A 26,154-nucleotide genomic window follows, 5' to 3' on the forward strand; every position below is an offset into this window, starting at 1 on the left:
GTTACACCTCGTACAAAATCCACAAAATTTCCGATTTTACTAGTTTGTCTCTCAGTCATAACTAGAAAGGAAATAAAAAAGAAACGGAAACAAAACAAATAGGAATCAAAATATGAAAAACACGATGGATGTATTAAGAACAAACTAACAAGAAGATGATATTATTGTTATTAACACATTTTTGCGGGAAGAAGATGAAGAAGAAATACACACGTTTGTCGTTTTATTCCGCTTTATATTTTTTTTATTTCTTCTTTTTATTTTCTTTATGAGGGACAAACTAGTAAAATTGAAAATTTTGAGGGTTTTGTTATGGTTATAACTTCCCTCTTTTTGTGGAAAATGTGAGACGTGTATGACTCAAAATTTCCTTAGAGCGCTTGGAGGAACCAAATGCTGGAAGCAAAAAATCACTCTCCCAAAACCTTGATGCCCAGATGGGTGCATGTTTGTTAGTTTAAGTAAGTCTTGCGACTGAGTTACAAAAGAAAAAAAAAAAGTAAGTCTTACGACTAAATAAGAAATTGACACCTGTTTACTTAATTTAGAAGGGAAATTGACGAAAATATCCCTAATTAACCTGAAAATAACTAGATTTTCTCTCCCCAAATCTCCGCCCCAAAACAATCAAATGCAATATAGAAAAAACATTCAAAATAACTAGATTTTTTTTTTCCAAATCTTATTGCAACCAAATGCAATATACGAAAAATAATGGAACTAGATTTTCTCTTTTCAAATCTTATTGAATATATTGTAAGAGATGAACTTGATTTTCCTTCCTTTAAATCTCTCAAAAACAGATTGACAATATTTGCATTGAAAACACGATATTTGCTCTTAGAATTTTTTGTATTAACTATCTTGACATTAATGAGTACAAAAAAGAAGATTTTTGATGAAACTGATTAATCACGACCAGGAATATATGCAACCTAGGAATCACATTTTACCAGAAATAATGTCTATAAATTTACGAAGAAGCAGTCTATTCAATGTAACACACTGAAGCTCCGAAATATGAAAGAGGAAAAGAACTTCTCTGAATTCTTTGCCATGAATGGTGGAAATGGCCCTCTCAGCTACGCTAAAAACTCTTCCTATCAGGTCTGTTTTTAGTCATTACAGTTGCATATGAAATTTACAGATTCACCTTATCGGCTACTGTTTCTCACTCTCCCTATATGTATGACTATTTCATTCTTCATATTAGTGAAATAATCAAGTTTCATTAACGAAAGGATTGAAAATACTTAGGGACAGGAATTGCGACCTAGAAAGACTACTTCAGGATTTGGTGGTGAAGCATACGACTTTCACACAATAACTTGCTCTTCCCACTAGAAAGTAAAAACAAGTAGGACCTCTATGTTGAATATAGATATAACACCAACATCCATCAAAATAGTTTTGTATACATGTTTTTTTATTGGCAAGCATGTTTTAAATGAGATTAGGACCACTTGGATAATTATTTTGAACAATTTGTCATTTTGAAGCGCAAAATCTCCCATTAAATTTGAAGGATTTTCATGTGTGTGGTCCTTAAAACATGTATCATCATGTTGACTACTTTGTTTCTAGCTTTATATGAAACTAGCTTGGAATATATGAAACTCTATAAATCACATTTTACCATAAATAATGTATGTAAATTCACGAAGACGTTATTCAGTGTAACACACTGAAGCTCCAAAATATGAAAGAGGAAAAGAACTTCTCTAAATTCTTTGCCATGAATAGTGGAAATGGCCCTCTCAGCTACGCTAAAAACTCTTCCTATCAGGTTCGGCTACTGTTTCTCACTTTCTCCTATATGTATGACTCTTTTATTCTTCATAGTGAAATAATCAAGTTTCATTAAAGAAATGATTGAAAATACTAAAGGACAGGAATTGCGGCCAGAAAGAGTATTTTAGGATTTGGTGGTGAAGTATACGGCTTTCACACAGTAACTTGTTGTTCCCACTAGAAAGTAAAAACAACTAGAACCTCTATGTTGAATATAGATATAACACCAACATCTATTAAAATAGTTTTGTTTTCACAATTTTTTTATTTATTTATTAGCAAATCTGTTTTAAATGAGATCATTAACTCTTTGTTCGAGTCCAGATTTCTGGTATTATCACCTAAAAGTTTTACCGACTTTGCTAGGCAGCATCTGCATTTTGTATACACAATTGCTTACAAATGACAAATAAAACTCGCTTATATTGAATAAAATTGTTTTATGTAGAAAGCAGCTCTGGATGGGTCGAAGGCAATGGTCAGCGAGGCAATAGCCTATAAGTTTGACGTTAAAAAGTTATCGTCTTCCACTCCTTACAGAATTGCAGATTTGGGTTGTTCAATAGGGCCAAATACTTTTGCTGCAGTGAAGAACATAATAGAAGCTGTTGAGATAAAGTACCATTCTCATGGCCTCGAGTCAAGTGTCCCAGAATTTCAAGTTTTCTTCAACGACCATGCTTCCAATGATTTCAACACACTGTTTTCCTCCCTTCCACCAGATAGACAATACTTCGCAGTTGGTGTACCAGGTTCTTTTCACGGTCGTTTATTTCCGGAAGCCTCGCTTCATTTTGTCCATTCTTCTTATTCACTCCATTGGCTTTCAAAATTGCCAGAAGAAGTATTAGACACAAATTCTCCTTCATGGAATAAAGGAAAGATCCATTACTCAGGTGCCCCAAACGGTGCTCTAGAGGCTTATCAAACTCAATTCAGGAAGGACATGATGTCATTTTTAAATGCCAGGGCACAAGAGCTTGTCCCTGATGGATTAATGGCACTTCTAATTGCTTTAGTTCCAAATGGAACTACTCCTCCAGAAAGCTTTATATGTTTACTATATGAGCTTTTGGGGTCCAGTCTCATGGATATGGCTAGCAAGGTAAGATATTGTTTCCCAACACAAGCACGATTTTAGCCCAAAAAAAAAAAAAAAAACAAAACAAAACAAAACGATTCTCAATGTTTCCCAATATAAATCTCTTCGGACTCTATTTTCTACGTGGCATCCAAATTCCATTTTCTCTTTCCAAAAATAAAAAACCAAACATAGAAACAAAATAATAACAAATAACATACCTAAATAAATACTAAAACTAAAAATAGTAATAAATAAATCAACAAACTTACTAATATTTCCACAAACAAAATAAATATATAAATAAATAAAGAAAAAAAATCAAAAAATTGAATTGGGTGTGGACAAACAAATCACAGAAAATTGGGTATAGGTACACAGACATTTATTATGTTCAGAGGAAATAGCAAACTTTTTTTTTGTTTTTCCTCCATAGAAACTGAAATTTGACATCTGTCTCAAATTTGAGGCTGACTTTTACAATTTTGACCTCTTTTATTAGTCCCAACTAAAGAAGCCAACTACCAACAAAAAAAAATCTACTTAACTAAATCGGCCTTCCAAAAGAGTAGTGGGTTAATCAAAATAACTAAAATTCATCCAAAATCTACAAATTTCCAATTAAAAGTGAGATGAATTTCTAGAGACCAAAACAATATGGAAAACATCAACTTCAAAAACGGAAAAAATGTATGTTGATTATAACTAATTTCAATACTGAACTTTAACAATTTAAAATGCATCTCGATAATTTTGAATATCATGTTTAAAACTTTGTTTGATGTAATTCAAATTGTGAAATTGTGAAAGGACAAATGGGTTTTTTTATAAGACAATTGTATTATTTGATTGCGATACATCTTGGAGCAATACACACGCATTCCCTTGCCCGATGAGTGGCCTCGATTGACACACACACCTACACGACTTAGCACATTAGATTTTCAGATTATTTATTTGTGGAAAGAAATTGGCGATTCTGAATGAAAGGGTAAAAAGGAGAAATAAGAAGTTTTAAAAACAGTTAATACACCCAAAAAGTGACATGTTGTTAAAATTGGAGTAGAATCAAAAGATAATATTGGTCTTTCTCTAGACAAAAAACACACTAAAGAAAGTGTCTAGAGCCCAATTTCTAGAAACAAATCATCCTATTTTACCATTTTCATCTTCAGTCACACCATTTTGATATTCTGATCATTCATCATCTTCCATGTTTAGTTCATCTACACATTTGTTTAAGTCAATAAAACCGTATGATTTTGTTCTCCATATTTTGCTTTGGTTTTTTAGGGGGTTGGTTTTGATGACAAAGAAAGAGATAGAGAGAGAGAGAGACGAAATGAATTTTGAGGGTTTTTTTTTTTTTTTTTTTTGAGCAATATAGATAAGTTTTTGTTATTTATTTCTTACTATTTTTGGTTTAGTTATTTAATTCGGTAAATTATTACTTATTTATTTATTTTTATTTTTATTTTTTGATTTTTGGAAATAGAAATATAATTTGGGTGCCACATAACATAGGGAGTCTAAATAATTTTTTTGTTTCTTAATACTAGTAACTTACTGCCGAGCCTTTTGAATAGGTCTACTAATTTGAGGAATGCTGGTAAAGTGATAAGCAACTTAGTTCTGAGTTGCATAATTCACTTGAGAATTGAATTTTATATGTTGATTGGAAACCAATGCGCATCTACCTTCACTATTTGGAATAAAGCCTCATTATTAAAGCTTATTGGATAATTCTACGTTTAATGTTGCAATATTTGTAGGGATTAGTAAGTGAAGCTAAACTGCACTCCTTCAACTTGCCCATATACTATGCTTCACCTGAGGAATTGGAAAGTTTGGTCGAAGAAAATGGATATTTCAGCATTGAGAAAATGGTTCCAATGACTAATCAAATGAAGCATGGCATCACCATTGGCAACTCCAAATTGTGTGTATTGCACATAAGAGCTGGGGTGGAGCAACTCATTAAGGAACATTTTGGTAACGAGATCATCGATGAGTTGTTCAACCATTATGCCGACAAAGTTGCTGCAGAGTCTTCCTTCATCTTTAAACAGGACCACTTGGATAATTTTTTTGAACAATTTGTCCTTTTGAAGCGCAAAGTCTCCCATTAAATTTTAATGATTTTCACATCTGTGGTCCTCAAAACATGTATTCTGTATCATCATTTTCACTACTTTGTTTCCAGCTGGTGCATTACGTGTGTGTACTTGGTTTATGGCTTATCCTCATGTTGATAACTTCGTTCTTTAGCTTTATCGTTCACTACCATGTACGTGCATGGAGTACCCGCTGATGTGAGTCCCCTGATCCAAATGGAATTTTGTAAGATGGTTCATAGTCTTCGCCCCAAATCCTCATATGTTGGTTGACAAAGAGAACATCTACTTCAGTCGAGAGCTTAGCTAAACTCAACACAATTAGTAAATTATTATTGGACTAACAGTAAATCATGCATAGGTAATAAGTTATACACTTATACTAGTCTTATTACCAAACAAAAGAAAACAATCATCAACACATGCACGATAATTAAATATATGAACTAGATTTTTTTACTAAATTATGAGCTAGATAGAGAACTCGATCTTATATATTGTCATTGTGACCTTTTAGAGTTTTAGGTAGAAGTATGTGATACTAGAACTACCATAATCAATTTAGTAAAAAGATTAACCTTCAAACTGTCATCATCGAAATCACAGTGAAAACTCCAGGCAGGTAGAATTGGAATATCAGAGTCAAAAAAACACCAAGTCACCAACCTTCTATAGGTTCCAGGCCCAAACCAAAATATGAAATTGAGGAAGTAGCTACAAACACTTAAACAGTAAAAAATACAAGGTTTGAGGAAACACACAAATGCTTTACCGATGAAGCCACAAACATAAGAGGTCTGAAAATCTGGCCATTAAAACAGGATTTTGTAATTCGGGTCTTTATCCTCTGTTTGTACTTTGCAGCCTTTCCATTCTTCTGGTTGCTTTCTTATCCACATTTGGCAAGAGGAAATTTATCAACTTAAATAAGTAAACAAATTAACTACAAATAGCAAAAATATGTACGTTCAAAACAAAATTGAGGTTTTGATAAGGGTGATTTTTGACACACCTATAAAAACACTCTCATACCTTGGAACTAACTAATGTTTTTGCTATACCTGTCTCAATCCAATAATATCTCCCAAATTAATTTGGGGTATTTCCAATAGGGCCAAAAGTAAAAGAAAAATAAACAACACTCTTTTTTTCAGCAATCTAGGCTCTTCTTCCCCCACACTAATAGGACTTTATCAAAAAAAGAAAAATGAGAAAAAAAAAAAAATGGCGTTTTGCTTAATATTGCAAACAAACTCACATTTTCGTTTGGTATTTGTATTTGTTCATTGTAGTAATCCAAGTATAACAGTTTTCTGAGTTCTCTTATTCCTCAAAATTTGATTTTGAATTTTTTTCTTCATTATTGTTAGGTTGGTATTCATCCTCATTATTTTGGGTATGGTTGATTCAAATTAAAAGTGGATGCTAACATGTTTATTGGTGAGAGAAATGTTGCTAAAGAAGAAATTATTGTTTTAGTTTTGTAGTTTGGTTTGTATATATTGGATTACCAATCCAGCGTGCAACATAGTTAAGCCTTTCCCCAGTTCACAACTCTTTAAGTAAATTCATCACTTTAACCCATTAAACATAATGGTGCAGGTATTAACTTTGTATTTTCACACTGTTCAGAGTGGTTGTCACTTATCTCAATTTCATTGAAAATTTTAGTACTTGCACCCTTTTGATTAATTCATTAGGAGAATCCTTTTTTAATCCTTAGTCTGCTGACTTGAGTTGTGACAGGAAGGCTTTTGAATAAGAACTACTGCACTGCAGGTATATACTAAAAGAGTTGTCCTGACCTTTAGGGGAAAGGGAACATGACCTTAGCTGATTCATGACCACTGCACGGATGCTGGAGAGGCGGGCAGCTTGACACTAGCACTGTTTAATGGGCAGCACGGTAACTGTCTATAGACTCGAACAGTAAAATTCCAGGATTGGAACTAGGATTGTCGGACAATTGTATTTGCAGGTTTTATGATTTCAATTCCAATCAGTTTGGTTTAGTTTAATAATGGTAAGCCACAACCAAATCATAGGAATTGCGTTAGGTTTTAATACAGGTAACCAAAATAGGCGTTAGGTTTTAAATTTTAGGGTAAATTTTAATACAGGAAACCAAAATATTCATAGCCAAATAAGTTATTTGTCAAGATGTTGGATCATTGCACAGACCTAAATACAAGTAAATCTTCAGAAGCACAATCAATTGTCCAAAAAAAGTAAATAACAGTACTGGAATTGAAAGTTTAAGCACAATCATGGTTTTGTCTCACATGTTAACATCGATCATCAGAGATAATTAACAAGGTAATTGACTCATCTTATGAATATCTGGAACAGTGCGGCATATGGGGCACGTCCCATTACCTTGACCATTTAACCACGTTTCAATACAAATATTATGAAATTTGTGTTCGCACCAAAGAACCCTTCTGTCCTGCCCTGTCCGCACTTGGTCCAAACAAATTGCACAATCAGTTAACTCGGATGACAATGCATCTCTTGATGACAATTTGTATTCTGAAGCGTCGTTTAACCGTTGCGTGATGAACGATGGATCTGATTGCCCATGAAGTCGTATACTTCTTTTAAGTGCCTCAATGTCTATTACTGCATGTGTTGGAGGAGCTGGCCGTGTTTCTTGAATATAACTTAATATTTGAGTAGCAGATGGATGCATCCTTCTGAGGCGGTAACCTTGTTGTTGACTAGATCCTCCAGGCTCGTCTTCTTCTTCGCTTTCGTATTCACTTTCATCATCTCTTTCACCATCACTTTCAAAAGTTCTAATTACCGCCATAAACACAACCCACAACAGTACTACTATAGATATATTAAGCACAATATCATGAAAAACACTAACATGATGAGGAGCAATAGGCGGGGAGGAGATGGCCATGTTTGTCAAAATTGCGAATGTGCTCGTGTTAATTTGTTCTTATATAGGTTTTGGTTTCCTCTTTCATAATGTATTTCTTTAATAGTTACGTTTCCTCTTTCACTTTTCATAACCCGTCTTGAATTTCTATTTCTCTTATCCAATACCATCATCTGAGTCCTTTTTCCTTTTTTTCTTCCCATCAATTTTCTGATCGAAATAGAAAGCATAAAAACAAAACAAAAAAAAAGTCCTAAAATACAACCCGGCCCATTGGCAGCTCTAACAGCATCTCTAGTGGTAGTATAACCTGTTTTTTTCTTTATATTTGAAGAAAAAATTCGGAATATCTTTAGGTGGTCTCATTTATGCTCTCATTCATTTGTTTCATTTTTGTTCGCAATTGACAATTGTTTATTTAGTAATGCCGACCATTACAAATGTCGTCCCTAATTTTTTTTGACTTGGACTAACATTACGCACTGATGGTCCTGCGTCGCGCATTATTTTTTTACGGTTTCAATTTAGTCACGCATTTTTTGAATTTGGGGGCGGCGGTGAAATGTCGTCCTAATTTTTTTTTTTATTTTGACCAACATTATTTGCACCACATTCTCCAAAGAATTTCTTCAAATTGAAAAAGGATACTTTTAAGCCACTTACATCTCCAATATCGTAAATCTCCACCTCCACATAGGTTCCATTTTTTTTTTTTTATTTTTAAAGTAATAAAGATACACCTCATGGCTCTTCCAATGGTGGTTTGGAAATAAGAGTAAAACGAATTTTACCCGTTGTTTTGCAAAAAGTTTTAAATAGAGAATCGCGACGTCACTTCAACTATCGTCCGTATTTCAAAAAATCTGAAAACAAACGTTTGGTCATGGCCGTCGCCGCAAATGAAATATTTTAATCTGTTGACAATTACTTAAAAACCCACCAACGACATTTAAACCTACGTCCGGTGTTTCTTATTAGCTAATAAATTTTTTTAACAACTAATTATTGCGATCAGATTCTACCCCTCCAAAAAGGAGTTTTTTTCAAATTTAAAAGTATACTTTACCACCACATTGGAGAAAAATGCTCTAATCCCCAATTCGAATTGGTTTTTAATTCGTGGTTTTTTGGCATTACAGATACATGCGGTGGCAATCTAGTTGCTATAAATTGACTCGAAGTGCGTACAAACTCTTCCTTTCCCTTTCGTTGTTCCCATCTCCCAACGCCCAAATACAAAACACAACCAACAAACTGAATGCTTATCCATATTATTCCAGACTGCTTACGTAAACAGCGAAAATACGCACATGCACCTTCTCTAAATAGCTTAATATAATATAATATATATATTGTGGACATCATTACCCTCCCTTCCAACTACTTCATCTTCCTCTTTTCTCTCACGGCTTTCTATTTCCCGCCAGCTTCTCCTCCTCCATCTTAATGGAATTCGTGGGAGCTTTAATGGATTTAGAGTTTATAAAAAAGGCTTAGACTACTCAAAAAGAAGGAAAAAATGGATTATCCTACTCGCAGCATTCGGAATTACTGGTTATAGCGTTTACAAGGTATATAACTTACCTTCTGTAGTTAAAAAAAGAAAGAAACTAATCAAACTTTTTGGGACCGTAATTTCTTTAATCCAAGTTGTTTCCGATTCGACGGAGACAATTGGGATTGTTTCTAATGATTTGAATCAGTTTCTTAAATCTGATTCCGATGAAATTCCGAATAGTTTGATACAAATATCGAAAATTGCGAGGTCAGAGGAGTTTTCGGAGTCTGTTGTTAGAGTTACACAGGCGTTGACTTTGGGACTTTTGAGGGGTTATAAGTTGGATGCCAAGAGTAATGAGGGTGAGGAGAGTGGCCGGGTTTTAGATAAGCTGTTTTCGACTGCAGGTACTGGTTTTGCTTCTGTTATTGTTGGTAGTTTTGCTAGGAATTTGGTTATGGCATTTTATTCAGGAGATGGTAATCCATCTTCTAGTGAAGAGCAGAAATGGGTAAGTGTGATTTGCAATGATAAGTGTAAAGAGTTAATTGCTGATTCCATTCAATTGTTTGTTAGTACTGCTGTTGCTGTTTATCTTGATAAGACGATGGAAGTTAATACTTATGATGATATATTCTCGGGTTTGGCTAACCCAAAGCATGGAACTAAGGTAAGGGATATTTTGGTATCGGTATGTAATGGTGCTATTGAAACCCTTGTGAAAACATCTCATCAGGTGCTCATGAGTTCAAATTCGGATGCGAAATTGGATGGGAGTTCGAGTTCGTTTTCTTTGAATTTTGATCAGGGGGAAGTTCCGTATGCGGTTAGAGATGAGGGTTTTGAGCTGGGAAATTCGTCGAGGGACTTGAAATCGAAAAACTCTTTTGATATTAAGGATAGTGGTTGGGTCAATAAGGTTTCCTCTACACTAGCGGTACCGAGCAACAGGAGACTTGTTCTAGATGTGACGGGAAGGGTCACGTTTGAGACAGTAAGATCTTTCTTGGATTTTTCGTTGCGGAGAATGTTGGATGGTTTGAAGAGAAGTGCCAAGGTTGTTCATGAGGAGGTTGTTGAGAGGGGCATGGACGTGTTTAGATATATTACCGCCAAGTCTGTTGCTATTGTTACTATATGCTTCGCCTTCTGTTTGCACGTAGTTGGTGGTTCTAGGATTTTGATGCTAGCTTGAATTCAATGGTGCAATAATATACAATGTAAAGGAGCTTTCCAAAATGGTACTTTGTTGTAAATGGTTCCTCTGGTGTCAATAAGTAACTTTCTGGGGCCTTTTTTTTCGTAACACTCCAGTATCCTGCAATTCATCAATGAACAGAGGCAAAATGGGAAAGCTGTATTTTGATTACAGGCTTGGGTTTTAGCATAAGTCATTTACATACAACATCTGTTGATATTGTGTACCAAATGGTGTTCTAGATATGCAGAACAAGTTAATTTCTGCACCAAATGGTGTTGATAAAACCCAGTCAAATTTGTCAATGTCATCCTCTTCATCCTTAACAGTGTTCCCAGTAGTTTTTGGCTTTGCAGCATGGGTGTTTCCGTTTAGGATTAGGTATGCTGATTGTGAAGTCAGTATAGTGGAAAGGATGTGAAGGCATTGGAAGTATACTGTAAAATCCTCTGTGGATGAGGTTTTTTTGCCTTGTTTAGAGTAGGGCTTAAAGTACCTATATTTTGTTGTCCCTATATTTTGTGGCTGTCTATTGAAGACAAGTTTTTGGTTTTTTATTGTTCAAGATGTTCCTTGATGATAGAGAGAAATGGACGGGAAACCAACCACTAGAGATTTGATATTGTTTGAATGATCTCTTGTGATCGTGGGTGTTGGGAAGTCATTTGGCTGCGCTCTGGACCCTGCAACAAAGACTTGGATGCTGGTAACTTCTTAATTATACTGTTTTGTAGGGCTAGGATGAATAGTGGCAAACAACGCTTAGTTTCCTTACAGTTTTCAGATTATCTTGATGCTGTCTTTTAGATGACATACAACTTAGATTTGTTCTGGTATTTTTATCAATGATAGAAATTAGGCCTCTGTGTGAACTAGTCTAGTATATAAATGATTAACTAAATGACTTTGTTAAACCACTGTATTTTTGTTTAATATCCAGTGGATTAGATGGATTGTTTAGAATTTCTAGAATATTACAACCAATATCTAACAAAAATTTAATCGTGAAGGAAGAGTACATGGTTAGACCATGGATCATAGCACTGAGGGCTGTGATTGAGATTGTCTGATTGAACACACAGGCGGTGTAATATAACTTAACAAGAAAGCTTAAAATTAAATATTTTTTAAAAAAAAGTTGTGAGTACATGTAGATTAGGACCAAACAAACAAGGAGTGGTTTGGTTATCCATTAAGTTTGATAGGATGGTTTAAGCTTCATAGTAACACCACATAGTCTACGCTTATTCTTTTGGCACCCAATACACAAATGATGTCTGATCCCAAATGTCGGTAACTGCTCAATCCACAGCTTTTTAAAAGCTGCTATACTATTGTGGTCATCCAGATATAATTCCTATAGCCTTCTCAGATATGAAGAACCATATTTTGTAGTGACTTATATGTGTTTTTTCGTTTTACATGTAGTAGGCCATATATGAAAAGTACCATGATAATGTTGATTACCACCAGTGCAAGATACTCTGAATCTTAGTTCACTTTAAAATCCCACAACAATGAAAGCTATTTGAACATATTGTAGTGGTTTATCCTAATATTGGTTATCTAAATACTTAAGTGGCTTCTTGGGAACTAAAAGACTAAATGTTAATGTAGCAGTGCTGTGAAAGTATAGTTGGCCAAATGACAAGCCTGAAAACCTGAACAATATTTATCCAAGGTTAAGACAGGGGGGAGAGATCAGTTGAGCTTAGGGATTTGGATATAAAACCTATGACCACTAAGAAAATAAGGTGTTCCTATCAATAAAATGCAACTATGGCTTTGAGTCAGTTGAGTTTTATGTATTTTGAACCAAGATGTAGAGACTGAAAGTTGATGTTCCTAGCATCTCTGATGTATGTCTATTGTGCAGTAACTGAACATGGAACACTAAAGCCAGAAGAATTTGTACTCTGTAAGCATGGTGCCTTCACTGAAGCGTGTTGTTGCTTCTGTGTGGATGATTGCCTTGACCCAGTTACAAGGAGCAGAGCTTTTGAGTGCTTCTGCCAATCTCTTGTTTAAAATTGTTTTCATATCTGCTTCCAGTAGTTCAGATTGAAGGTGTATACATTCCAAGGAAAAAACTGCGTATATCTAGGGTGTAGTATCTTTGTGTACATTTATTGACTGCTCCCCCCACCCCCCCTCAATTTATGTTGGTGTAACTTAGCACAAAAACTGACATAAATGATGAACCATGTTAAATTGTTGCTCATTGTACACTAAATGATGGTTTCTTAGTTAAAAAAGGTTCAGGGAATAAAACCACCATCAGGGTGGCAATTAATTAGGGTTGAAACTGGAAGTAATTTGCAGACTGATTGTCCTGAGGGATGGTGAAGAAGCATGTCTTTCTTTCTGCTTGGAGATTCTGTAGTTCTAGTTTGCAGAAGTCTGAATCAGAAAGCAAATAGGAGCTCCTCATAAATGAGGATTGTTTCTCAATATGCTTCTTCTAGAAATGCATGGTCATAGATGGGTTTGTGTTGGTGGTTATAGGGATCTTTTATAATGAGTTTCACTTCATATTCATGCCTTGAATGAAAAACTAATAAGATTTGTAGCTTTAGAGACTGAATTTGCTTGTTATTTGACAAGATTTTGGCGTTGCACTGCTTTACCAAGACAGCAAGAGTATATAAATACCCTACTATTGCAAAAAAAAAAAAAAAAAAATGCTTGTATGCCTCGGGAATTATATTGTTCTAATGTTTTATCACCACTTCCGTTGCAACTTTCCTTCATAACGTAAAACAGGTCTGAAGTTTGATGAATCAGATACTTCTACTGAGCACCACTGAATATGTTGTAATGGTCAATTTTGCCACAGCTGGCCCTTCATATTCGATCCTTCCTTCACCAAGTACGATGGATTTATTAACGTACAAGACATCCGTCTTCATTGGCATGGATTTGAGCGCAGAACATAAGCCACCTTATTCAAAGCCTCAGAAGTAGTTATTGCCATGTTAATTACTTTTTTGCATTTTAGATTTCTTTACTTTGCCAAGATCCAAATACAAGTAAGTATACAACGCAGATCATTGTTATTCTCAACCAAAACTAGTTACTCCAGTCTTCAAATATGGTTTTAAAAATTTGTAATATTTTTTTTGGCCAAAATGTAAATAACTGTGAAGTTATTTTTAGTTGATCTCCCTTCACTTATTATTCTAAACTTGAGAAGATCTGTTGAATTATCAAAACTGAGGAGGAACAAAAGTACAAAAGATTATGCTGAACGCAAAGATGCCCCTAAACGGGGAACAAACATCAGTTGGAATAGGAACACAAGTAAACAAAGGATGTTCCTTTTATTAAAATAAAATCCTTCTAGGCCACTTGAGGGTGCATTTCAACACAGAAATACTGATCCAAAGACCATACATCTCCCGCACTGAAGACATGCTCTTAAAATAAACCTTCACTTCGACATATTAAAACCAAACGAGGTTCCTTGGTAAAATCCCTGAGATGCGGGATATATACAAACAAATTCAGGTTATTCTAACTTTCTAGTTTCTACTTTGGAAGCTCCGTAAGAGTTCAATTGAAGAAATGGAGAAGTTGCTTCAGCCCTCACTGAATCCATTCTCAAACAAACAATTAATGACAACAAAACCACTTTATTTTTGGAAGATGTTGTCATCTCTCTTCTGCATACCATGATAATAATCAAAACAGTATATCAACTACAAAGTTTCACCAGAGTGTTGCTTAGAATCCGTCTCTCTCTCCTTTGCTGCTGCCTCTTCCTGAAGCCTCTTTGTCCAATACTCGTCCAGGGGAGGTCCAAATATTGCCTTGCCGGAAACAACTCCAATCCTACAAAATGAAATAGCCCGATTTAGAACTTCACAGAACATATTCTGTATTAGGTCACATTCAATATTAAAGTATAAGCACGTTGAACTGAAAAAGGATGAAACACATGATTGCTTTTCAGCACAAGTCGCTCATAAAAACTTTAACATGAACATGAACATGATACACTGCTAGTTCCACCAAGGTGAAAATAGATCATTTCTAACACTGCCATGGAGTCAATTTTTCATATGGTCTCAACAGTCACAAGAGAGTTAAAATCTAAAATCGAACGAACTGGACATTGAAATAAGTGAAGTAATCTATTAACAAAAATACTAAGCAAATTTATCATATACTTATTAATTCAATACAAATAAACTACGTCAACTTAAATTAAAGAACAAAAAGTTGTACAAGCATAGCGTATGTGTGTATAATAATTAAAGAAACGAAACCCCAGCAAACACAAATGATATTGACTTTCTAAACGAAATGAACTTGTAAATGTGGTCGAATAATAATAAAAAATAAAGAAAAGGAACTCACACGACTGCTCCTATAACCAAGGGCAGAGACAGAAACCTTTTTCTGAACATTTCCAAGATCACCTTCTATAACTCAAGTGAACACCAGCGGATGAAGGGAGGTTCACAAGCGCTGCTATTTTGCACGTGAGCAACTTTTTATTAGGTTTTCATTTTTCAATGACCCTATTGAGTTTTTAGGTCCAATCTCAATAAACGGGTGCCCGTTGTAAAGTAGGCTGGCCCATATTCACCCAACTCGTTTCTTTCAGGCTTTTGGTCCAGGCCATTTATCACCGCAGTGTTTAGTGTTTAGTGTTTACTTACCTTCTCAACGAACTCCACTCGATTTTTTTTGAGTCCTGTATTGGGCACCACACAAATTGGTTTGGGTAGCCTCCAGTCCAAGCCTAAACAGCGAAGGCCAAAAAAAGCCTAGTACACCCCCCCTAAAAAATCGGGAAAATCTTCTCAACCGGTATCATCTCTCTCACACACTCACCCACCAAAAAAACAAATTTTTTTTTTGCATCTTCTCGCTTTGAAACAAATTGCATTTGCCCAACTATTGGTATTATACAAATTCAAATTGTATTCGCCCAACAATTGTATTGACAACCACCAAATTTGATTTGAAATCTTGCAAGTCTGAACCCAAAAAAAAAAAAAAAATTGTATTTTCTCGTTTTGAGACAAATTGTATTACAAATTGCATTCAGAATTACATTAAAGTGGAATTTGTGTTTGGAAGGGATATGAAAGTAACCAAAAAACAAAATGAACTTCTCAATTTTTAAGTCCAAACGACCCGACTATGTCGCCTAAGAGAGTCCCCAAACGACCCCGCTATGTCATCTTGGAGACTGCCCAAACGACCCCGTCATACTGTTTAGCTAAAAATCCAAGAGTTTTGTTTCAAACGACACTCGGAAACTGCTTGAGTGTACACTGAAACGACATGACGACACCGTTTGAGTGTACACTCAAACCACCCTATAATTTCGTTATGGCGAGACCGGTTGGATTGGTTGTTGAGTTGGTCTTTGATGGCATACTTGTAATATAACACATTTGTAATATATTTTTTTTTGGGTTTCCCGATCCAATTTTGATGAGCCAATTAAATCACTTTTTTTTTTTTCAGCCAGAACCCAGAAGTTGAACGGTTGATGACATGTGGTCAAATTTAATGGTTCACGTGCAAAAAAATTGTTTCTGGTCGTCTCAAACTGTGAATGGTAGAAATGGCAACTATAATGTCGACCCTGTTATTCTGGTATGTGCCAAAATGATACGGACTAACTTTCGGATTTTAGCCCATTCGAACTTTCTAACCTGACTATTCCTGTGTGTACAAACTTATTCCACATCACTTCAACCGTAAACAAACGCCATATGCGAACTAAAAATCTTAATAGCTTAGGACATAGTTTTATTGCATTTTACCTAATGAGCATGTCATTTTTTCCCCGGAAAAATTAAAGGGTCATTTTGTTTTATTGGTGATGAGCGCGACATTGTGGAATTGGTCAACAGAATCTAGAATAATCTGTTGGAATGTGGATGAAACTTTGATCTATTGTAAAAATAATTTTGTTCAAAACTTGATCAGATGATAGACTAGTTTTAAATATTGATTGTATCTATCAAATAAATTGGTTAATTATATTTGCTTATCATGCTCGACGGAGTTTGATATGCTGACCAAGTCATTTGATTGACTTGAAATATTGAACTCGCGGGAGAATCGATTTTGCATCTCTTTGACTACCTTCTACTATATACTAATATACCGCACTGCCCCATCCTTATTGACTTTCAAAGCGACCATTCATGGCTTTAAAGACTTTCAATGCCAATGCAAGGCCATATGCGCCCACACGTCGACTAGTATATGGCATGTCACATGTGAACTTTCTATCCTCGACCAAGAAAGAAAGTGACCGGTAATTCTCAGAGTACGCAGAAGAATTTTGTGGCTAAAGGTAAATGATGGACCAAGTGAATATTAAAGGTGGGATATCTCTGGAGCACATTACTTTGCACGAAATGATCATCACCATTAGCTTACGACGATCATAGTCAATGATTATATAGGAGAGCAGAGGAGATGCAACCAAGGAGATTAAATAGGACCACAGAACTTGGTTATATAGTTGGATCAATGGTGGTCCAACAGGCCTAATTTTTTTGTGGGCAGGGTGGATGGTCCTCATTTGACATATTCCCGAATTCTGTTTTGAGCTCTTATAATGTTGGAGAGCCTACTCAAAGTTCTCACCAGCACTCAATGTAATATTATTTTATTTTTGCTATCAATACAACCAATTATCCTTAGCAAAAGAATATATATATATATATATATATATATATATATATATAGTTGGATGGTTTCAAATGATGATTAAGAGTCTAGATCAACTGGCCATAATTATTCGAGGATAAGGGGGCGCCATGCATGCGTGCAATGAATCCCTGATAAGCACAGATTATTGCGTATTTTCTTCTAGAACATCTAGAAGATTTTTATTGGTTCATGGTCCCTGTAATTTGACCATGTTCATTATCCAGCAATGCAAAAGTTCTTTACTTTTTTGTGCAGTTGGCCGTTGGTACACTTGCTTTGGTAGAATATTTATTAGTTGAGCTGAACAGTAAGTCCTTAACCAATATAACTGGGGGGGAAATAGGCTATAAAAATTAAGACCTCATAATTAACCAATCTAAATTGTACGTCTGTTACTTGTTAGCTAGGCTTGGGGCCGTTTAGCATTCCCCGACACCATAATAGGCATGTTGGAGAGGCAGTCGAGGCACTAACAACTCTGCTGGTTTAGCAAATCAAAATCACAAGAGTTATCAGAATGAGTCTCAACAGGAACCTTAGCGTTAGGGAATTAATGAATTATTATTGATTTGACCACACGAGCATGCATGGGTGATGGCTCTAGCCTCTGAACTATGGACGGTTTTGACAAACCCAAATATTATTGAATTATTATTGTATAGTTGTATGAACTGTGTCGCGAGCTAAGAAATGGCATAGCATAAGAAAGCTGTGCACAACGCCACAACGTGTAGAAATGAGTTTATCTTTTTCAATCGAAAATAACTGTATAGTGTATATAGTGTCATACTGTCATATCAAAAAACAGTTCATACAACTATACAATGGAATTAGAAGACAAGCGCACTCTGAATTCCCGGCCAGATTGTCAAAACTCAAAAGCTACCATTCTGAATACTTGCAAAACAGCAAAAGAAAGACTAATCACAATAAAAGAAAGACTAATAACAGATTAACAGTCGCTCAATAAGACAATAACACCTACCGCCTGTGTGTGTTTTTTTTCATTTTTTTGTTTTTATGCTTTGTTGTTGAAGAACAATTAACAATAACATTAATGAAATTACGGGAGTTAATTAACTATATTAACGACAGAACAGAGAGAGAATCCTAAAATGTAACCAGAAATGTGAAGAAAAAATAAAAGAAAATTAAAAAAACCCTCAATTAGATTACTATTTATTAATTACTACTGAAGAAAGAAAATCGAAGACAATGAATACAACAAAATTCAAGGCTCGTTCTTCTGTGTATAAATATAATCAGTATGAGCCACAAGGGTCCTTCTCATCAAGCACTCCTCTTCTCCAATTCCCTCACAACTTTGATCCACCTCCATCTCTGCTCCAACATGCTTCATTACACACACAAAAAATAGCAAAAATAACAATCAGACCATGCATCAATAATTTCTTTACAAAAAAATAATAAGTAAAATTTTCATTATTAAAGAAAATGATTAATCAGACAATATCAACATACCTCTTGTTGGTTATTTACAGGAGAATCCTTAGGAAGAACGGGATTAGAGCGAGCGGCAAAGGTTAGTGTGAAGAAGAGAAGAATGGCTATCATGAAAACGGAGCTAACTTTAGACATACTTTCTTTTTCTATAACTTCTCCAAATGATCACTTGGTAGTATTCTAGTTAAGACTTACGAGAGACAACAAGGCCTATTTATAATTTGTGAGAGAAGAAAAGTTAGAAAGAAGTGTGTGTGTGAAAGTGAGTGGCTTGAGAAAGACTATAAATAGCAGGTCTTGAAGAGGATTTTGTGTAGTACAAAATGGGAGGTAGAATTGTTTCTAGGGGGTGTTTAAAAAGGTAATAAATAGAGACCACAGATTTGTTTAATTGATATCGTAAAGATTATTTTTACACTTGCTAATTATTCCGTGATTTCTTGCTCCCAGCGTTGGTTCCTCTAAGTAGGGCTGCCAATGGGTCGGGTAAGAACCGATACCCGATCCGGTCCGAATCAATAAAAACGGGTCTGGGACAGGTAGTTAGCATATTGGACTGGTTCTGGGTCTTGAAAATCAGAACCGGACTCTTATTGGATTGGTTCTGGATTAAGTATGTACCGAACCGTTATGGGCCTAATCCAATTAAAATTTTTAGTCTTATTCTTTCTAATTTTCCTCCACCATATATTTCTATTATCTTATACAACATTGCAATATTTAAAGTTTCAAAATAAAATATGCAAAATACATATGTAATATTACGATATTTTTTTACATAATAAAAAGATGGTTTCTATCTAAAGGAAAATCCTCTCTTACAAATTTGGATTTCAAATCATTCATTATGCCTTTTTTATTTGTATGTCTTATTTTTGTGTTTAGCAAAAAAAATTATTTAATATTTATATAACGAAAATTAGGATCCAATTATTAAAAACTCGGTTCACCTGGTTGAAATTGAGCTTATTGGTTCGGAACGGATCGGATCCGGAATCAAAAAAAAGTTTTCAATTCGGTTCTGATTCTCTAACTCAAATATCCGTTCGGGTCAGGTCCGATTCTGGGTCTGTATTGTTGAAAAGCGGATCGGTTTTGAATTTGCCTATATCCGGACCGATCCAACCCATTGCCAGCCCTACCTCTAAGCGTTCCAAGGGAATTATCAGCCACACACGTTTCATTTTTTCCACAAAAAAAAAGTAGTTACACACCGCACAAAATTCTCAAAATTTCCAATTTTACTAGTTTGTCTCTCAAAAGTTATAACTAATAATTTAAAAATAAAGTAAAAATGAAAATGAAATAAAACAAAAAATACAAATCAAAATATGAAAAACGTGATGGATGCATTGAGAACAAGCTAACAAGAAGATAACAATAATATTATTATAAACACATTTTTACAGAAAGAAAATGATGAAGAAATAACAGCCGCAACAACATACAGTCTTGTAATTTGGCACTTCAAAATTCAAAATAATTAGTTGTTGATTTGTAATCATATTTATCGGTGAGAGAAATATTGTTAGAGAGTTAGGTAAGTTATTGGAGAAAAATTCAAGAATATTTTTTATTTTATTTTTAAAGAAAGAATAATAAGTAAATGACTTGTTTTGTCTTGAGTATGCCTTATAAAAAAAGATAATTTAGGAATCTAAATATGTCTTAAATAATTTTATTTATTTATTTTAAAGTTGGATACGGGAGTGTTTTTATGGGTGTGTCCAAGATCACCTTTTACATTTTCTTTATTTCTTATTTTTATTTTCTTTATGAAGGACAAACTAGTAAAATCATAAATTTTGAGAATTTCGTACATGTTGTAACTTTCCTTTTTTGTGGAAAAGATGAGAGGTGTAGGACTCAAAATCTCTTTGAAACGCTTGGAAGAACCAATGCTGGAGCAAAACATCACTCTTATTCAAGAGATTCTTGCCGACTTTGCATGTTGTCCACAGAGAATAGGATTTTATCCATGTTCGAAATATATGGATAATTTATCCAAAACCTTTATGAAATTAATATTTGGTATATTAATATTTGGTATATGGCAAACATCCTTGTAGGGGCCTGTTTGAGAAAAACTATTTCGTGAGTCTAATGCATATCCCAAACAATGATGTGCGTTTTGGCCGAAATTTTTTGTAGTGGGATCCTTGTCAACGCGTTTTTAAATGTGAGAGACTTTGTACAGGATAAGTACCCTTGAGAATCTTTCTGTTCTTGTTTAGGTGCAGCATTTAGTTTGATTAGGATTAATAGGATTGTCGTATCTGTTACAAGGCAGACCTATTCCAAATTTTTTAATTAATTTCCACTTTTGAATTGACGAGTACCTATTTCAATTTAAATTGCAACTGTTGATTGTGTATAATGAAGGTATGGAAAAGATTTTTAGGTGTGCCAGTGTATTTTGCAGAAGTTTTGCAGAGATTTTTAAATGACCGATCAAAGTGATAGTTTGGAAAAAACTTCAATCACCATTTTTTAGAACTTTATTTGCTGTTATCATTTTTCTTCTCTTTTTACTTTACATCTTTACCTTATCCTGAAGTTATCTTTTTGTCTGTGTCGTCAATGACAATTGCATGGCTATTTTTCATCCAGTATATGCATACTTGGTTGATATGGAAAGTCAAAACCATTTACATCAACTTTCGGCTAAGTACGAAATTGAAAATGTTGGAAACGACCAAGAATATTATGCGTTTCACACTTATAATAGAACCCCCTCGAACTTTCTGTTCATCTCTTTTTTCCTTCCCGCGGAATGCATTATTAAAGAAGTTTTGGACTTATACGGGCTATTCAGTTGTATGGACCAGTATAGTCAAGGATACGCGCAGCTAAGGCACAACACATGCTCTCTTTATGCTTTAGGCGTAAGGCGCGAGGCATATTGCGCTGCGTGCACTAATAAAAAATATATATAACAAATAAACAAATAAATAAATAGTAAATATGATATGAATTATCACTGATTTGTTTAGCCAAACATTAAAATTAATTCTATATTATGTAAACATTAGTAAAATAAAACTTGTATATCTTAATACAATTTAGTTTAACTTCAATAAATTAAAAGAGTTAACCAATCAAATTGATGAGCTAAATGAGTTATTTACGAAATATAATACATGATTCGAAATTTAGAATCTCGTAAAATTTCATTTAATTCATCTTTATGTCTTCTTTCAATCCATACAACTTAACAAAAACTAGTCAAAAGAAAAACTTGGAGTGTAATTCAAGATGAAACTCTCGCGCCTTGATCAAAACGAGGCACTAAATGTGTCTTGCCATGCCTTAAGCCTTAGTCGCATACCTCTTTGCTCCTTGACTACACTGGTCTGTACGTTTGCATTAGGAAAGACTCTCTTGACTAGAAGAAACAAATTTTAGGTGCAATTAGAATTTGGACTAAAGGCAGATTTATGGACATTTGGGTGATGAGCATAGTCCGTGATTTCAAACGAAACCTCAAAATTCTAGCGAATATTTTGGTTTTGATTAGGTCGAAATAATAATCTAAAAGTTGAAAAATAAAAATCTGCAATTTATTCGGAATCCCAGTCGGAATTCTGATTTTTTAAGTTATCGAAATCCTAATAATTATGAAATCATAAACTATTATATGGTGATGAAGGTATAGTTAATTGATTCTAATCTACTATCTATATACTAAAGCAGAGACTTCTAATGAAAGATTTTCTCTTTCCTATGTGGCACTCTAATATGAGAGTTAGTTTTTTGCTCTCTGCTATGTGGCACTATAATATAAAAGATAATCTTTTCTAATAGTGTACAATCCCACATACATAGAACATCTTTGGAGTTTGGAGAGTTTGAGTATATTTCTAATTCTTATATTTGAAGAGTTTAAGTGTATTTCAAATTTTTATATAATTGATCAAATACAAAAAAATTGCTAAAAAATAGATGATTTGTAAAAGGTAATTTTCTATTACGAATCAAACACTTTTAGTGCTCCAATTCTTATATATTTAATCAAATAAAAAAATTGCTAAAAAATATGTGATTTGTAGAAACTAATTCCTTATTACAAATCATACAATTTTAGTGTCTATGATAAAGCAACGACTTATTTCGAATATATCCTTAACACAGCCTCAAAACATAGTTAAAAACAATTATACAAAAAATAACATCACAAAATATATAATAGAAAATTATAAAAAAAAAAAAAAAAAAAAAAAAAAAAAAAAAAACCAACAACAACAACAACGACAAAGCAATAATGACAAATATTTTAAAAAATATATAATACTGAATGAAACTAACGTCAAAAAACAATTAATGGGGAACCGAAAATTGGATGTAAATGCATCGAACTAACCTCAAATAATATTTAATGGGAAATTGGAAATTGGATGCAAATGCAAGTATTAAACTAATCTTAAAAAGTAATTAATAGAAAATTTGAATATGGATACAACTGCATTAAACTAACCTCAAATAATAATTAAAGGGAAATCAAAACTTGGATGCAAATATATCAAACTAACATAAAAAAATAATTGTCGAAAAATCAGAAACTAGATGCAAATACATTGAGCTAACCCTCAAAGATTAAATTAACGGAAAAATCAGAAATTGGATGCAACTGCATTGAACTAACCTAAAAAAAAATATTAATTATAAATTGGAAACATGATACAAATGCGTGGAACTAATCTTAAAAAATAATTAATGGGAAATCGGAAATCGGATGTAACTGCACTGAACTAATCTCAAAAAATAAACTGGATGCAAATGCATTGAACTAACCTCAAAACATAGTTGGGTTATAAATTGTGGGAATATTTCAATAAGTATAGTTTTGCATTTAAAATGGTGTTTATCTTATCTCTTTCCGTATGATTAAGAACTCATTGCTATTCAAGTAGCTTCAATATATATGAATTTTACCTTATTAGGCAATCTCACAAAACTTCAATTAAACTTATTTTATTAATTATAAACAACAAAATAAAGTTGAAAGATTTATCAAAAGTGTGTTCTTTTTTTTTAATAGAGAGTGAGGTTTTCACGTTATAAGAAATTTGATTGAGTGATCAATATAATATTAATATATAATAGTTATGTATATTTGTAAATATTTTTTCAAAATAATTAATATAACAACACCCGTTCGTAGATAATTAATGGGAAATCGGAAACTGGATAATCTTCGATGATCTCACATAGTAAATCAAGCATAATTTACTTTTTATGTCATGTTTGTAAGGACACTTCTGAGATAGATCGATTAGAAGTTGGTATTACACACCACATTAGATAATTAAAAGGAAATCGAATCTAGATTCAAATACATAACTAAGCTCAAAGAGTAATTAACTAAAAAATCAAACTTTATGCAAATGCAATAAACTAAACTCAAAAAATAATTAACTAAAAATCGAAACCTGGATGCAATTGTATTAAACTAACGTCGATAACTAACGGAAATCGGAAACGGTATGCAAATACATCAAACAAACCTCATATAATAATTAATGGGAAAATCGAAACCTGATGCAAATGCATTGAACTAAACTCAAAAAATAATTAACATAAAATCAAAAACCGAATGCAATTGCATTGAACTAACCTCATAGAATAATTGATGGGAAATCGAAACTAAATGCAAATGCATTGAAATAATCTCAAAGAATAATTAGCGGGAAATCAGAAACCAAATATAATTGCATCAAACTAACCTCAAAGCATAAATAATCAGAAACTAGATGCAGATGTATTAAACTAACCTTAGGGTGTGTTTGGCAACCAGGATTTTAGGGTGGAATTCATAATATATTTCCGAAAATTAAGAGTCACCTGTTTGGCAACTTTTTATGCACCTGGAATAGAAACCTCAAATCCCAAAATCAAAAGAATTGTAAGTTTCTATAGGGGTAGAAACTTGAGATTTCCATATATTCAGGAATTTTAACTACTTAAAATTGTAAGTTTTGGAATTATATTTTCAATTCCAATTCCAAAGGAAAACTTCCAAACACACCCTTAAAGAGTTATTAATGGGAAATCGGAAAATGGACCCAAATGCAATGAACTAATTAATCTCAAAGACTAATTAACGAAACATTGAAAAATGGATAAAACTACATTGAACTAACCTAAATGAATAATTAACGGGAAATTATAAATTTGATGTAACTGCATTGAACTAACCTCAAAAAATAATTACGGGAAATCAAAAACTTTATGTAAATGCATTGAACTAACCTCAAAGAACAATTAACATAAAATCGGAAATTGGATGAAATTGCATTGAACTAACCTCAAAAAATAATTAACGGAAAACCAAAAACTGGGTGCAACTGCATTAAACTAAAATCAGAGATTAATTAATGGGAAATCAGAAATTGGATGCAAATGCATTGAAATAACCTCAAAAAATAGTTAACTGGAAATCGGAAGTCGGATTAAAATGCATCGCACTGACCTCAAAGCATAAATACGAGTAATTAGGAACCCAAAATGAAAGTGAGTTTATAAAAATAGACTCTTACATGTATGCAAACTGTATAGAAATTGTAAACTATCGAACTAACCTAGAAAAATAATTGACGGGAAATCAGAAACTGGATGCAGATGTATTGAACTAACCTTAAAGAGTAATTAACGGGAGATTGGAACCTGGATACAAATGCAATGAACTAATCTCAAATACTAATTAACGAAACATTGAAAACTATATGCAACTGTACTGAATTAACTTTAATGAATAACTAACGGAAAATCATAAAGTGGATGCAATTGCACTGAACTAACCTCAAATAATAATTAACGGGAATTCGAAAACTTGATGCAACTGCATTAAATTAACCTCAAAGAATAATTAATGAGAAATTGAAAACTGGATGCAACGTATTACATTAAACTAACCTCAAAGAATAATTAATGGAAAATAAAAAACTTGATGCAAATGTATTGAACTAATAACCCTAAAACATATTTATATTATATGTAGGAGAAATAAATGTCTCGACAAATATAGTTTTGCATTTTAAGTAGTGTTTATCTTAATTCTTTTATTGTGATTGGGAATGTCTTGCTATTCAAGTAGCTTCAATATTATCTTAAGCCAACAATGGATATTCTTACAAAACTTCAATCAAACTTCTATTGTTAAACCTAACAATAAAAAAAGTCGATGAATTTTATCAAGGTTTGATGCTTCCTTTTTATAGAAAGTGGTGCAAAAATTTAAATGAGTAATTAATATAATTTTCATATCTCATAGCTATGTATAGTTGCTAATATTTTTTAATAATAATATAATATAACGACACTGTTAGTTATGACATGTTCATGTGATAAATCTTTTCAAGTGGGAGTAGTGTATTCTTTGAGGATATGGAAACAATCAATCTATTTTAGAGATTTGTACACATTAATCACGTAAACGGC

At 33.5% G+C, this 26,154-nt stretch overlaps 2 protein-coding genes, 1 long non-coding RNA gene and 1 pseudogene across 4 annotated transcripts; 2 read left to right on the forward strand and 2 right to left on the reverse strand.

Moving 5' to 3' along the window:
• Window positions 1-1,020: 1,020 nt before the first annotated feature.
• Window positions 1,021-5,139, forward strand: LOC147520957 (loganic acid O-methyltransferase-like). Its single transcript, XM_086592481.1, has 3 exons — window positions 1,021-1,107; window positions 2,240-2,896; window positions 4,645-5,139. Exons 1-3 carry the CDS (start codon window positions 1,021-1,023, stop codon window positions 4,999-5,001), a joined length of 1,101 nt encoding a protein of 366 aa, XP_086448607.1. The 3' UTR covers window positions 5,002-5,139.
• A 3,963-nt stretch (window positions 5,140-9,102) lies between these two features.
• LOC147520958 (protein PHLOEM PROTEIN 2-LIKE A10 pseudogene) lies at window positions 9,103-12,802 on the forward strand (annotated as a pseudogene). Its single transcript, XR_015212925.1, has 2 exons — window positions 9,103-11,275; window positions 12,446-12,802. The product of XR_015212925.1 is annotated as a protein PHLOEM PROTEIN 2-LIKE A10 pseudogene (transcript).
• A 1,068-nt stretch (window positions 12,803-13,870) lies between these two features.
• On the reverse strand, window positions 13,871-15,355 carry LOC147520959 (uncharacterized). Its single transcript, XR_015212926.1, has 2 exons — window positions 14,929-15,355; window positions 13,871-14,400 (listed from the first exon to the last, which is right to left on the reverse strand). It is a non-coding gene; the product is annotated as an uncharacterized LOC147520959 (long non-coding RNA).
• A 3,049-nt stretch (window positions 15,356-18,404) lies between these two features.
• LOC147520960 (phytosulfokines 3-like) lies at window positions 18,405-18,969 on the reverse strand. The gene is made up of 2 exons (XM_086592482.1): window positions 18,736-18,969; window positions 18,405-18,607 (listed from the first exon to the last, which is right to left on the reverse strand). Exons 1-2 carry the CDS (start codon window positions 18,850-18,852, stop codon window positions 18,485-18,487), a joined length of 240 nt encoding a protein of 79 aa, XP_086448608.1. The 5' UTR covers window positions 18,853-18,969; the 3' UTR covers window positions 18,405-18,484.
• Between the last annotated feature and the right edge of the window lie 7,185 nt (window positions 18,970-26,154).

Source organism: Coptis chinensis, chromosome 2, assembly GCF_015680905.1.
Source record: "Coptis chinensis isolate HL-2020 chromosome 2, ASM1568090v1, whole genome shotgun sequence".
NCBI lineage: Eukaryota > Viridiplantae > Streptophyta > Magnoliopsida > Ranunculales > Ranunculaceae > Coptis > Coptis chinensis.

What these genes read in the sequence shown, in the direction of transcription:
- LOC147520957 (XM_086592481.1), top strand. Translation starts at nt 1,021, where the DNA reads ATGAAAGAGGAAAAGAACTTCTCTGAATTCTTTGCCATGAATGGTGGA. An exon ending in CTAAAAACTCTTCCTATCAG is followed by an intron (nt 1,108 to 2,239) that starts GTCTGTTTTTAG and finishes TGTTTTATGTAG; the next exon opens with AAAGCAGCTCTGGATGGGTC. An exon ending in TCATGGATATGGCTAGCAAG is followed by an intron (nt 2,897 to 4,644) that starts GTAAGATATTGT and finishes CAATATTTGTAG; the next exon opens with GGATTAGTAAGTGAAGCTAA.
- LOC147520960 (XM_086592482.1), bottom strand. Translation starts at nt 18,852, where the DNA reads ATGTCTAAAGTTAGCTCCGTTTTCATGATAGCCATTCTTCTCTTCTTC. An exon ending in CTGTAAATAACCAACAAGAG is followed by an intron (nt 18,608 to 18,735) that starts GTATGTTGATAT and finishes TGTGTAATGAAG; the next exon opens with CATGTTGGAGCAGAGATGGA.